General features: G+C 51.0%; 1 protein-coding gene across 6 annotated transcripts in view; it reads left to right on the top strand.

Annotated features, from left to right (window-relative positions):
• The window catches only part of CAMK2A (calcium/calmodulin dependent protein kinase II alpha), a 70,162-nt gene that overhangs the window by 14,224 nt on the left and 41,196 nt on the right, over positions 1-14,742 (top strand). For 2 of the 6 annotated variants that reach the window (XM_033180581.1, XM_033180579.1), the window contains exons 2-3: positions 2,425-2,519; positions 10,821-10,880. In XM_033180581.1, the coding sequence (XP_033036472.1) occupies positions 2,425-2,519; positions 10,821-10,880 (155 nt within the window). Of the gene's footprint in view, positions 1-2,361; positions 2,520-10,820; positions 10,881-14,742 lie in introns of those variants that run through there. The other 4 variants (XM_033180578.1, XM_033180577.1, XM_033180576.1 and 1 more) reach the window with 4 other exon arrangements.

Here is a 14,742-nt window from a genome sequence, read left to right as displayed (position 1 = left end):
GGGTCCCCTAGTCACCAGCCAGGTTGGACAGAATTGTGGGTAACCTGAGGACCCACTATTTGTGATTGGTATCTGAAGCAAGGCGATCGTCTTGTAGGTTTTAGCCCTTAGCTTGTGGGGTCTGCACTAACTCTAGGTAGTTTCATAACTGAATTATAGGATACCCAACTGGTGTCCAGAGAATAAGTTGCTGTGAAAAAAAAAAAAAAAACCCTTTATAGCTGGTGGCCAGAAGTGTTGTAGGAATGATGGAAGAAAAATGAATTTTTTCTAAGCAGGGGTGCTCTGGAAGCACGGAATAGGGGCCGCACAGCAGGGGAGAGTCTCAGGGAGGGGACTGTGGTCTTGCTGCTTTCTTCCTGGTACCATATGGACAGGCTGCATGCCCCAAGGAGGAGCCACAGCTGTGCGAGGCCCTCTGCATGCCCATGAATTCTGGCCCCCTTTAGCTTTCCTACAAGGTTATATTTCTTGGTCTCTAGTCCGTATCCTGGCTCCTTCCTCCTCATCCTTCTTTACAGTTTCCCAGCCGCTCATTTCCTGCTGCCTAGACATGAAGCCAGTGATATCATGCTCAGGGCTGTGTGCAGAGCAGGCATCTGTGCTAGCCTGCAGGCTTCTTCAGTGCCTGCCAGCATCTTCCTCTGCCTTGTCAGCCTCATCTTTTTGTGGGCTTGGAGCTGCCCATAAGCTTGGGATGGGACATCCAAGTTTGGAGGATGTGATGTGTTCAGCCATGTCAAAAACCTGGGCATGGCCCAGCCTGCCAGGAAGTGGAAGCCTTACTTGGTGTGGAAGTCACACACCCAAGAGTGCTAACATCTGAGTTCTAGACACAGCTCTGCCTGTTATGAACCATTTGACCTTGAGCAATCTACACTGGAACTCAAAGTCTTGAGGAATCATAATCTGCATTTTAACAAGGTACCTGGGTGACTTCCCTGGACATTTAGATTTGGGAAGCCTGCCCAGGAGACTCTCTTCTTCCATTAGCGTGTGGTTAGGGTGCTATAGTGGTGACCACGGTCAGTATCGGGCCCTTTAGGAGTCTCCTCTGTATATGAAGGGATTGGAGTGCATGGCCTTCGTGGCAAAGAGAGCAAAACGGCATCTAGACTCCAGATCTAGCCCTTAGACAAGTTTTGTTTGGCCTAATACCATCCTCAAATTCTTTTGGAATAGGTGCCAGTATTTAAAAATTGGGAAATTTCTCATCAATATCTAGTTTTGTAGCTTTTCCTGAAAAATCAAATGAGGTAGGAAATGGGCCACATTCTACATGGTGACAATGTTTTCCCCTGTGAGGTGGAAAACTCACAGACCTTGCCCCAAGTTCTCTTATAATTACTCATAGTTTGAGGATAAAATCCCAAGAGTCTCTTAAAACATGAAAAGATGCTCAGCTTCACTCTTAATATGACAATTACAAATTGAATTACAGCAAATTGCCATTTTCCACCTGTCTCTTTAGCAGACATAAAAAGTTTGATAATACACTGTGTTGACAAGGGCAAAGAAAACTGGCACCCTTGCATTCTAGTGGGAAGGTGAGTTGGCACAATCTTTAATATGGACAATCTCTTATTATCCATTGAAATCAGCAAACAACACCTACCCCTTGACCAGATAACATAAGTTCTGGAAATGTATCCCACACAGACACATGCATACATAGGATATATAATTCTAATGCACACACGCACGGCTAGTCATTGTAGCATTGTTTGTAATGGCTATAGATTGAAACTAATCTGAGTGCCCATCGGTAGGGGACTGGCTGAATAAAGGATCGGATAGCCATACAATTACATACTAAGTAACAAGGAACTCTTATGTTATGATACGGAAGGAGGATCTCTAAAAATATATTATTCACTGAAAAAAGGAAGGTGGAACACAGTATACAATGTCCAGTACCATTAGTGTGTGGGACACCGTCTGTGGAAAGAGACCCAAGGACATGGTAACAGTGGTAATCTCTGGGAAGGGGACCTCAGAGGCTGTAGTACAGGGGCGAGAGGGAGTCGTTTTACTACCTATACCTTTATATCTTTTGAACTTTGAACCATGTCCATGTTTACCTACTGAAAGAATAAAACACTAAAAACTTTCAGAGACCTGGATTCTGCAGTTCTAACACTACCTGACTCTAATGTTTTACAGCGTGGTGAGCCCAACTTTGATGACGTTGGCAGGCTCCTCTCACTTGAGGCCAAACTTCTCATCTTCTGCTTCTGGGTCCATCTTCTGGGTCTCTCTGGCCTCGCTCTGTCCCTGAGTTGGGCCACAGAAACCCCTGTGAGCCTGAGCAGCGCTGATGAAGGGCTTCCTTCTAGCGTAGGGCAGCGACGTGAACTCCAACATCTCCTAGGGACACAGCCCTTGGGTGTTCCCTCACTCTCTCCACCTTCTCTGTCCTCCTAGGGGAGCTTTTTCCGTGGTGCGAAGGTGTGTGAAGGTGCTGGCCGGCCAGGAGTATGCTGCCAAGATCATCAACACCAAGAAGCTGTCAGCCAGAGGTAGGTGCCTGATCTCTACCCTGCCCACCCTCCAGGGCTCTCCTTTCTCCCCTTACCTGTACTGCTTGGTTTAGACCAGGACGCAGGGCCGAGCCCATGGGTGATACTTATGGCAGGGGTGGGGGCTGCTCTTCCTGGGGGTGTCATGAGAACAGACCTTCCCTTTTCCCTTCTTTTCATTTTTTCGAGGCTGGAGACAACAGCCTCACCCAGACAGGCCAAGCTCTGTGCCTCACAGGTGAGGACTGAGACACCAGATGGGCCCTCCTTTCCCTGCTCTTCTGCCACTCACTGTCACTTCTCCCCTCCAGACCTCTACCCTTGCCATTCCCTCTGCCTGAACGCCATCTCCTGGCTCCTTTCATGAATGGCTGTTTCTCAGCCTTCAGGTCTCAGCTTAAGGTCACATCCTTTGAGAGGTTTTCTTGACCCCCCAATCTGACGAGGCCTCCTCCATTTTCTCTCTCTCTCTCTCTCTTTTTTTTTTTCTTTCTGAGATGGAGTTTCACTCTTGTCACCCAGGCTGGAGTGCGGTGGTGCGATCTTGGCTCACGGCAACCTCCTCCTCCTGGGTTCAAGCGATTCTCCTGCCTCAGCCTCCCGAGTAGCTGGGATTACAAGCGCCCAGCACCACGCCTGGCTAACTGTTTTTCTTTGTATTTTTAGTAGCGATGGGGTTTCACCATGTTGGCCAGGCTGGTCTCGAACTCTTGACCTCAGATGATCTGTCCACCTTGGCCTCCCAAAGTGCTGGGATTACATGTGTGAGCCATCACGCCCGACCTATTTTCTCTCTCTTATTACTGTTTATTTCCTTTATGGCTTTCCCTGACCTAGACTCATCCTGTTTACTGAAAAGGCCCCTTGTTTAATACCCACCTCCCTTTTTGGGCTGTAGACTTCAAGAGTGTGGGCTACTCTGCACCCAGCACCTAGGACAGCACCTGCCACTCAGAGAGGGGCCAGTGAACTCCAAGTGCGCTTGGCTTCAGCTACGCCACTCTTGGGTCCTCCAGAGAGTGGGTCTGGGATATTATCTGAGTTTTGGAAAAGATGCCCAGATAACTCTAATTTGCAGATGAGTTTGAGAACCATGGCCCTAAGACCTTAGAAGCAGTCCTGGGCCAGTGACATCAGCATCCCCAGCAGCTTGTTAGAAAAGCAAAGCCTAGAGCCCCACACCAGACTTGAAGAATCTGAATCTGCATTTTAACAAGATACCTGGGTGATTGTGGACATTAAAATTTGGGAAGCCTGCCCAGGAGATGAGCTTCTTGCCATTACTGTGTGTTTGAGACAGTGATGGTGGTAACCACGGTCAGTGTGTTGGAAAGGGTTATCTTCAAAGATGCCAGTCCCCACCCTGAATGAAATGGTGTATATGCTTTCCTTGGGACCGCCTGATGGTGGAGAGAATTCTGTTGGGTGAGATGGGGGCAGGTGTGAGCTGTACAATCCATGGTTTGTGCAGTGCGGGAGATGTTGTGTGAGAGCCTGGCAGAGTGTCCAGGTGTTTGACAGGCACAGCTGTGTGGGGCCAGGGGCCAGCAGGTGCAGGTTCGTGGCCGTCCTCACAGTGGCTGGTACAGGAGGCTCATGCTGCTCCCAGCAGGCCTCCCAGCAGGCCTCATGTTGGACTGTGTGTTGCTGCCTTTCTTCCCTGGCTTAGTGTTGCTGGGAGCTCAGCACTTTCTTCCAGTTACCGACCTCCCCCCATGTCTTGCAGGTCAAAGAGGATCAGCAGAGGGGGTGGCTGGGGGTAGAGTGAGGGTCTCTGAAGGGCCAGAAGCCCCACGTGGTACACAGTCAGTGTGAAAAGTCCAAGCTTGTGAAAGGCTGGGAGCTAGAGACAGGGCAGGCAGGAATGCCGGCAGGAGTGTTGCCTCATGGCCAGATGCCTGGATTGGCCTTGTCATTGCTGTGTGACTAGCAGCAGTCTGGTGTCCTCTCTGTGCATTGGGTGTTGAGGAACCAAGGGAGATGTCCCAATCCCTGAGATACAACAGGGACGGGGGTGACGGGTTGAGGTTGCCCCAACGGGAGAGAGGGTCAGGCACCAAGGTCGTCCCTGGATGCTGGGATCTCAGGTTAGTTCACCACACTCTCGGGGCACATCCACACACACACTTGCATGTTGACCAAAAGAGACAGATGTGTATGGGTGAGTGGAAGGGTCATGGCTCCTGTTTTGGAAAGTGACTAAGCACTCCTGGGACAGTGCAGACCCTGGGCTATGCCAGACAGCCACTTCCCAAGCCGCCTCTCTTTGGCAACTTGTTGAGTCCTTGACCTCTTCGAAGGAAGGTGGCTGGGCCTAGGTGAGTGTAGAGGGTGGGGGTGGGGAGGTTATCAGGAAACCTTTCGGAAAAGTCTGCCAACTGCCAGCTGCTTTTCTTCCCAGCAGGAGAGGAGGAGCAGAGCTTCTTTTAGCATGATTCTTTGTTTGCCACTCATGGTGCCTCGGGGGCGGGGAGGGGGGTTAATGCTGAATATTTGGCAACACACTCTAAGCATCTCCTGCTGGTGCTCCTGGGTGACTTCCGGCAGCACCCAGCAGGGGCTGTGCCCACCCTCCCGGGAGCTGTGGCTTTCTTTTTGGCCACCCCACCCAGCCTCTTCTAGCAAGTGGTTCCCAAACCCACGGTATATTTGTGTATGTATTTTTAATCTAGTCGTTTAAAAAATGTTCATAGTATAAACAAACCAAAGAAACCATGAAGAAATGAAGTGAAAAGTGAAAATTTTGCCTGTTCCAATCCCTGCCAAATACCTTTGGTAGTTTTTTAAAAAACACAGCTGCCTGAGTTCCACCCATGAGGGTTGGATGCAGTAGGTGGGGCCCAAGCCCCCGCATTAAAAAAATCCTGTCATCAGTAACAGTAGCTATTAACACCGACCTAATACAATAACATAGGCTCAGCGCTAACCCCCACTAGGTGCTGTATAGCCTCCTAGCTCATCCTCCCTACGGCACACACAGAGGTAGCATTCTAAGGGCACATTGGGCACATGCATGAGGCTGGTGCAGCCGGAGGTGACTGGCCTGGGCACTGTGACCTCCACAGGCCCTACTCTCTAGCTCGAGCATGAGGGGGTCACTTCCTCAGCTCCTCAGTGACCAGCCTCGGAGCACCAGGTGGGGAGCATGACGAGCTCATCCAGCCTGCACTATAGTGTCATTTAGGTCCCTGCAAGGAAGCCTCTGAGGGGACGGCAAGACGTGCTTCCCATCTCTCCTGCCCTCCTCCCCACCCCTTGCCCGGCACTCTTAGTCCTTGGGATGATTGTTCAAGCTCCCAGGATCGGGCTGTCCTATGCAGGGAGCAGCTACTTCCTCTTCCCAGACTTGAGGTCTCTTTTCTCTCCTGGCTTGTGTGCCTCTTGCTGGAATCTCGGGCCACCTGCCTGCTGGAGTTCACTCCCCTCTGGAGGCAGAGCCCTGCCCATCTGTATGATTGCAGGTCCTTCCAGGCCTGCTCTGTCCTGCCCCACCCTGCTGGGTCTGTCTGGCCCCAGGGACCTCACCCCAGAATGTCCATCCACCTCTGCCTGCTGAGCTCTGCTGAGCCTTGCTGTGCTCTTAGCCCCCACACCCTGGAGGTGACCCAACCATCTGGGGAGGAAGTAAAAAGGTTCCCAAGATATTATCATGGGCATTGGGGAAGCTCCCCAGGTCCGCAGGCAGGAGGCTGAAGACTTCTAGCTTCCCTCAGAGCTAGATGGGACTCTGCTGAGATGATGGAACGATTCATCAATTAATTAATTATTAGAATGGGGCTGGGTTCAGTGGCTCTCGTCTTTAATCCCAGCACTTTGGGAGGCCGAGGTGGGAGGATCACTTGAGGCCAGGAGTTCAAGACTAGCCTGGGCAATATGGTGAGACCCCCGTCTCTATTAAAAATATAAAAAATTAGCCAGGCGTGGTGGCGGGCGCCTGTAGTCCCAGCTACTCAAGAGGGAGGCTGAGGAGTGAGAATCATCTGAGCCCAGGAAGTAGAGGCTGCAGTGAGCTGTGATCCTGCCACTGTGCTCTAACCTGGGTGATGAGAGTGAAACTGTGTCTCAAAAAAAAATTATTAGAATGGGAAGCAATATAGTATAAGTAGCTATGTACATGGATTGAAATCTCAGCTCTGCCGCTTGTTTGCTATGGGATCTTGGACAAGCTGCTTAGCAGCTCTACACCACGCCCTGGGAACGTGGCAGTGACCAACAGAAAAGGTCTTGCTCTCATTGTGCCCGTTTTCTAGGGAGTGAGACTGAAAATAACATTAAACACATACGTCAGCTGTGTAGCTTCAGGTAGTGACAAGTGTTAACCAAGAAAATAAGACGGTGTATGGGGAGGTGATGCAGCAGGAGGGACACACTTAGAAAAGGCAGCCAGGGAATCTCTCCAAGGAGGTGATATTGTGCCGGGGCCTGCCTGATGAGAAGACCCAGGGAAGAGCTTTCTAGGCAGAAGGCACAGCAGGTGCAGAGGCCCTGAGGTGGGAAGGAGCTTGGTGTGTCAGGGCAGAGAGGAGGCCAGTGTGGCTGGAGCTTCCTGACCAAGGTTAGGCCAGACCCAGGGAGGAGTTTGGATTGTGCTCTAAGTACATTGGGAAGCTGTTGGAGAGTTGGAAGCCAAGGAGTGACAGGATTTAATTGATGTTTTAAAAAAAGCTCCTTGGCGGGGCCGGGTATGGTAATCTCAGCACTTTGGGAGGGTGAGGCGGGCGGATCACAAGGTCAGGAGTTCGAGACCAGCTTGGCCAGGCCAGCATGGTGAAACCCCGTCTCTACTAAAAATATAAAAAATTAGCCTGGCATGGTGGCATGCGACTGTACTCCCTGCTACTTGGCAGACAGAGATTGCAGTGAGCCAAGATCGAGCCACTGCACTCCAGTCTGGGCGACAGAGTGAGACCCTGTTTCAAAAAAAAAAGAAAAAAAAAAAAAAGCTCCTTGGCTGAGGGGAGGAGTGGTGGGGAAGGTGCAGGGGTAGAGGCCTCAGAGCTCTGAGTTTTCAGGTGATTTTGGTGAGTGATTTTGATAAAGGGACTATTCCTTTGTCAACAGGCCTCAGTTTCTCCATCTATATAACAGAGCACGGCCTCGGAGGTCAAAAGAAACATGGTCCCCACATGTCACATGTCCTGAGGTTCTCTGTATATTAGAAAATGAAAACACTGCAAACAGAGTTACCAGAACTATTGTATAATGTGTATGTTTACACTCAGTAGGATGAACACTTTCAACAATGACAATGCAGGTTAATTGTACTATGCATATGATGATGATAAGACTTATAAAATCAGTTCCTAGCATTTCCATCAGTGAGGTCTGGTAACCAGACACAAGTTTAAAGTTGTATGGCCAGCGTTTTCTTCTTTCTTTTTTTTTTTTTTTCTTTTTTTGAGATGGAGTCTCGTTCTGTCGCCCAGGCTGGAGTGCAGTGGCGAGATCTCGGCTCACTGCAAGCTCCGCCTCCTGGGCTCACGCCATTCTCCTGCCTCAGCCTCCGGAGTAGCTGGGACTACAGGTGCCCGCCTCCTCGCCCGGCTAGTTTTTTTTTTTTTTTGTAGTTTTTAGTAGAGACAGGGTTTCACCGTGTTAGCCAGGATGGTCTTGATCTCCTGACCTCGTGATCTGCCCGTCTCGGCCTCCCAAAGTGCTGGGATTACAGGCTTGAGCCACTGCTCCTGGCCACGTTTTCTTCTTTCAATCTTGTCAATGTTCTCTGCTCCTGGGTAACCTCACAGGGAGAAACAGCAAAATTCCAGATTTGGGGCTCCTGCTTCCTGAATGTATAGCCTAGGCCAGAAGCCTCCTTCCCCCTCTGACAGGCCTGATCGTGACCTGCCTGAGTTCTGGTTCTGCTGCGGGTAGGATATGGGGGTAGGGCATGGGATGTGGAGCAGGGGGAGGGCCCTGCCTGGTCAGCTCTGGATGGGCATCCCCTCCTGTGCCCAGGAGTCAGCCTCCCCTCCCCTGGAGGATATGAAAGGAGCCCATGGAGGGAGGGGGAATCAAGGGATGCCCCCCAACCTGGCCCCACCTCCTCGTCCCTAGCTTGCAGCCAGTCTTCAGCTGGGGAGTTGAGCCATGGAAACGGAATTGGACTTAATTGCTTTGCTGGTGGAAAAGCCACCTTTCAGTATTGATTTTGGCTTCTGCAGCCCTTGGAGAACAGCCAGTGATTGCTCTCGTGAAGGGGGCAGGGGAAAGGGGAGCAGGATTCCTGGGGACAAGGGCTGGAACTTTCTCCATTCTCACCACGCCCCCATCCACATACCTGCCCACTCTGAGAGGGCCATGCAGGGCCAAGGTTCTAGTGTTGGCTTGGCGTCTGAGTGTTGGCATGAGTTTCTTTCTGTGGGTCTTCATTTTTCTATTTGAGAATTGGGGGCAAGTGGAGGTAGTGGTTATGAGCTGGGGCATGGAGAATAGTATAGCCCAGGATTGAAAGCCCAGCTCTGGAGTCTGACTGTCTGGGTACAAATCATGGCTCCACTGCTCACTGCAGGATTGACTTTGGGCAGGTACTTAACCTCTCTGAAGCTCTATCTCCTCTGGAAAGGCAGAAAAATGATAGTAACTTCCTCAAGGATTGTATGAGGGCTTGAAAGGCATATAAAGCCCTCTACACAGTGCTTGGCACAGAGTTTTTAAAAAGGGGTTTCTTTGCATTGGGAGTTATACCTGGTATAAATGACGAATTGATGGGTGCTGACGAGTTGATGGGTGCAGCACACCAACATGGCACAAGTACACGTATGTAACAAACCTGCACGTTATGCACATGTACCCTAGAACTTAAAGTATAATAAAAAAAATTAAAAAAAAAAGGGGGGGTTTCTTTTTACGGTTTTGTTTGTTAAATTAAGGCGTTAACTACCAAATTGTGAAAAAAGCACCAAAATGGAAAATAGGAAATGCATTTTCAGTTCTAGCTCTGCCACCATGGAGGCTTCAGCTTGTTCAAGCTGCAGTTTCCTTGTCTATAAAATGGGGAGAGTGATGTCTCCAGCCCAGGATTGTTTAGGGGCACGGAGTAGGGTCATGTGTCTCACTGTTCCCAGCAGCTGGAGAATCAGAAGCCACAGTGGCAGATCCCGAGCAAGGCCTTTCTCCTGGGTGTGTGGAGAGCCCCAGGAGACTCGCACAGCAGTCCAGAAGGCAGGTGGGAGAGCTCTGGGTGGGCCCCTGCAGATTATTTGGGGCTCTTTGTGTCCCTGGTCCCAGAGTCTCCTGAAAGGGAGGTGGCTTCTGGGAATTAACACAGCCCTCTGGAAGAATAGTCAGTCACTCCCTTAGAAAGACATTCATTCAATCATTTATTCTTTCATTTGGTTATTTCTTTTCTTTTCTTTTCTTTTCTTTTTTTTATTTTTTATTTTTGAGACGAAGTCTCGCTCTGTTGCCTAGGCTAGAGTACAGTGGCATGATCTCAGCTCACTCCAACCTCCACCTTCAAGCAATTCTCCTGCCTCAGCCTCCTGAGCAGCTGGGATTACAGGCACCTGCCATCACACCCAGCTAATTTTTGTATTTTTAGTAGAGACGGGGTTTCACCATGTTGCCCAGGCTGGTCTCGAACTCCTGAGCTCAAGTGAGCCACCTGCCTCGGCCTCTCAACGTGTTGGGATTATAGGCGTGAGCCACCGCGCCCAGCTTCATTCAGTTATTTCTTGAGGACCTAGTACGTGCCAGGTATTTGGGTAGATGTCAGGGATACAACAGAGACCAAGTCCCTGCCCTCAAGGAACTAGATATCCATGAGACAGAGTGCGTCATGCTGTTCAGGGGCTCTGAAGCACAGAGGATGGGCCCCTGCCTGCTGCCAGGGGCCTGAGACTAAGGATTGGTAGGAGTGAGTGATGGCCAGTGAACGGCAGGTGGGAGGTAGGGGAAGTGTTTCAAGCTGAGAGGACTGCATGTGCAATTCTCTCCTGAAGTGAGAGGGCCCAGCAGGGCCTGCTTGTAGAGGTGAAGTCAGCCATTTAGTCTGGCCAGAGTATAGGGCCTGAGGAACAGGCCTGGAGGAGTCTTAGAGAAGCCTCACATTTTAGAGCCGTGGAAAGGGAGGCCAGAGAGGGTGAGGGATGTGCTTGAGTCGCTGCAACCCAGGCCGCTTCCTCTTTCCACTGCACCCCATGGTCTTCCTGGAGAACTCAGAGGCCCTGGCCAGAAGGTGAGCTTTCCCAGCCCCCAGGGGCTGCCCTGGGAGGTGGAGATAGTACGAGGCTTTGAGGAGCAGGAGATGGAGGGTGGTGGTTCCTCCTTCACCCGGGACTCACCTGAGTCTCTGTGTTTCAGACCATCAGAAGCTGGAGCGTGAAGCCCGCATCTGCCGCCTGCTGAAGCACCCCAACATTGGTGAGCCTTGAGGGATGAGAGGGGCGCGGGGGGCCAGGCCCTGCTCCCCTGCCCACTCTGGCATGTGGGTGTTTGCGGGCCGGGTGGAGAGCAGCTGCTCTCTTCTCTGGGGATGGAGGCAGCAGAGATGGGAAAGGGGGCGTCTTTAATGGTTTCCACATTCCTCAGAGCCAGCTTGTTTCGGGGGAAGGTGAAGAAAGGCCCTTCCTCCCATCCCACACTGCCGGCAGCCTCCTTCAGAAAAGCTGTTTCAGGAAAACTTCTAAAGCTCTGGAAGAGATGAAAATAGGCCAGGGGGAAACGCTTGGCCTTGACCGCTGTGGCCCTTTCCCCAAACCCACCCCCATGCTGATTCAGCCTGGCACAGTGGCCCTGCCCTCCTCCCTCACCCTGGCACCTGCCTGCCTACAGGGGCAAGCTCCAACTCAGGCCCTGGCCCGCAGGCCGGGCACGGGCTGCGTGGAGAGGCTGGGCCATGGCGGGCTGGGACAGAGCCAGGGTAGCAGAACCCGTGGGGATGGGCTCTGAAACAACACCTCACTGCCTGGCCCCCTTCTTCAGCCCTTGTGCAATTGGGGGGCTGATCCCTGCCTATCAGGGTCCTGAGTCATGAGGGCAGGAAGTGTGGCTTTGAGAGCTAATTCTGTCAGGGAATTGCTCTGGGACCTTGGGCAGGAGCACTGCCCTCTCTGAATCACTTTCCCCCATCCTCATGAAGGAAGGGCTGTCTGGACCAGCGTCTTGGGCACCTTGTGAAAAGGTGGACTCAGATTCACTGGGCCTGGTGTAGGGCCGGGATTTTGCAGTTCTAACACGCTCTGAGGAGGTGCCAAGCCTGCTGACTCATAGACCACACTGAGGAGCAGGGCCTAGGTGATCGCTAAGGACTCTTCTGACTCTGACAGCCACCACGCCTTCTCACAAGGCAGGGAAGCCTCTCTCCGTGCCCAGGGCCCCAAGGGTTAACTCTCCTGCCAGGGAGAAGCATCTCCATCTGCTATTTATACCCGGAAGGCACCTCCCCTTCCCTGAACAAACAGCAGCCAGAGGCTCCAGGACCAGCATCAGAGAGACAGCCTGCGGCTGGCGGGGAGCAGCCCTGGTTCAACCCTGGTCCCTGACCTACTAATGTCCTGTGGCAGCCCCTGCCCATTCCAGGCCCCCAGCCCCCCAGCCGTGTGATGGAGCGGGTTGGGAGTGATCTCTGACTGTAAGATCTTGTGATCCTTACAGAGGCTACCAGCTCTGGTGGAAGGAGGGGAGTGTGTGTGTGTGACAGTGTGTGGAGTGTGTGAGTGAATGTGTGTGTGCATGAGTGTGTGAGTGAATGTGTGCATGTGAGTGTATGTGTGTATGTGACTGTGTGTGAGTGTGTGTGTGTGACAGTGTTGGAGTGTGTGTGAATGTGTGTGAAGGCGTGTGAGTGTGTGTATGTGACAGTGTTGGATTGTGTGTGAATGCCGTGTACGTGTGTGTGAATGTAAGTGTGTGAAGGTGTGTGTGTCTGTGTAAGTGTGTGTGTGCGTGAATGTGTGTATGTGAGTGTGAGTGTATGAGAGTGTGTGGAGTGTGTGAATGCACGTGGGTGTGTGTGTGAATGTGTGTATGTGAGTCTGTGTAAATGCGTGTGTGAATGTGTGTGTGAATTCATGTGTGTGAATTCATGTATGTGAGTGTGTGTGAATGTGTGTGTGAGTGTGTGAATGTGTGTGCATGTGTTGCTGCACAACTGCAGCTATCTCAGGTCAACACTGCCTCCTCATGTTTGCACCTCCCTCTCCCTCTCATTCCCAGCTATAAAATGGGAAGCAGTAGGTTATGGCTTTGGAGAGTGTGTGTGAATGTGTGCATGTGAGTGTATGTGTGTATGTGACTGCGTGTGACTGCCAGCAGTAGGTTATGGCTTTGGAGATGACGGACTACAGTTGAAATCCTGGGTTTGCTGCTTCATTGCTGTGTGACCCTGGACATGTTGCTCAACCACTTTGAAGCTCAGTTTTGTCTGGAAAATGGAACTGATACCTATCTCATAGGATTGTGATGATTAAATAGACCATAGCATGATAACAGTCATTATCATTAAGCCGCCCCCCTTTTCCCCAGTCAACACCTTCCCTCAGAACAACCTTGCCTGAAGATATCCTCTTGCCTGAAACTCCATATGATTGTCTTTCCTCGGGGCCATCAGGATTTTTAGTCGTCACTGGAGGCACTATATATAACATGGTGGTTAGGAGAATGGGGTTTGCAGTCAGACACCAAGTTTCAATCTCAGCTCTGCCGTTAACTAAGTGTTTGAGCTTGGGCAGACTGTGAAGCTCTTAGCCTCAGTATCCTCCTCTGTGAAGTGGGGATAATCACAGCACCCACCTTATAGGACTATTGGGAGGGTAAAATGAGATAGTGCAAGTAAAACACGTGGCACAAAACCTAGCATGTGGTAAATGCTCAGAAATGGTAGCTATCATCATCATCATCATTACTGAGTCATTTACTCCTTCCTTCATTCACCTGATGTCAGGTGCATCGTAGACCCAACCCATGCCAAGGTCTCTGCTAGGCACTCAGAATGTGCAGGAGAAGTGAGGATGGGGGATGGGAGTGGGGGTGGTGGCTGATGCACAGGCAGGGCTGGAAAGCAGAGCTGAGCAGCCAGCACAGGAAGACCCCAGAGGAGCTTTGAGCTGCTATCAGGGCTGGAAGGTTCCTTGGGGGGTGCACTTTCCTGATCCTCCAAGCATCTTCCTTCAAAATTGTAATCTTCCCAAAGACGTGCAAAGGGGTACAGATGTGGCCTCAAAACCTGAAAGGTGAGTTTGTCCCTAGAGAAGCTAGACTGAGTCCTGTTCAGCCTGCTTGGCCAATCTGGACAAGGTTACTACTGGTCACTGCTTCTGTGTGGCCACTGCCCAGTCCCCAGGGGACCAAGTCAGTGAGGTCCCTGGCTCAGCACAGGTCAGTCCAACTGTGTTGCGCACAAAGCGCTTGCCTCCCAGATCCTTCTTGGGAGAGGTCAGTAACCTGCTGTCTGTACCATCACCACCTGCAGATGAGGGAGATGCCAGAAGGCCACCCCAAGGCACAGGGGACTTGGACTGTGCTAGGCACAACCTGAAAGTTTAGTAGGTGATTTGTGGTGGGGAAGGGAAGCATGGTAGGTCAATGATGAAGATGACAATATCTCCATTTATTGAACTCTTCCTAGTGCCAGGTACTGTGCTAAGTGGTTTACATTAATGACCACAGCAGTCCAATGGTATTAGCACTACTGTTTGGAAGGGAGGCTCAGAGAGGTTAAGTCATTTGCCCATAGCTACATAGCTTGTAAGAAGAGGATCTGGGAGATGAACTCAGCAAGTCTGACTCCAGAGCCCTTGTTCCTAGTCCTTCTATTTAGCTTCCCAAGTGGATATCACAAATGTGGTGTCAGGGGGACACAAAAATAAGGGAACAAGTACTGTTCTTCAACCTCCAAGAAAAAAATGCACTGTTGGAAAATCACAGGCATGCCAGAAGTGCATGAATCAAGCTTCACAAATAAAAAGCTAGGTTATAGATTTGTTTGTTCTATGACAATATTTTAAACAGTCAAAAGTGACAGAATGACTCAATGGGTGCAGACACGTCAGTCACTCCACCGGGAGGCAGGACCATGATGATAGCCCATGGCCCTTGAATTTTGGGTTCTGGCTGAGTCGTTCCTCAGGCAGCCTCCACTGATGGGAAGGGAGGCTTTGTGTGTGAAAACAGCCCTGAAACAAGAAATCCTGTCTCCTGGCCTCTGAGGTGTGCCTCGACCTCAGGGACTGAAGCCAACTCGAGTGTCATCACGCGTGTGGTGCACTGCAAAAGTAGGGGCTGA

The sequence above is a fragment of the Trachypithecus francoisi genome, unplaced genomic scaffold (genome assembly GCF_009764315.1).
Source record: "Trachypithecus francoisi isolate TF-2019V2 unplaced genomic scaffold, Tfra_2.0 Lachesis_group2, whole genome shotgun sequence".
Lineage (NCBI taxonomy): Eukaryota > Metazoa > Chordata > Mammalia > Primates > Cercopithecidae > Trachypithecus > Trachypithecus francoisi.
Note: the sequence above shows the minus strand (reverse complement) of the source record. Positions and strands in the feature narration are given on the sequence as shown.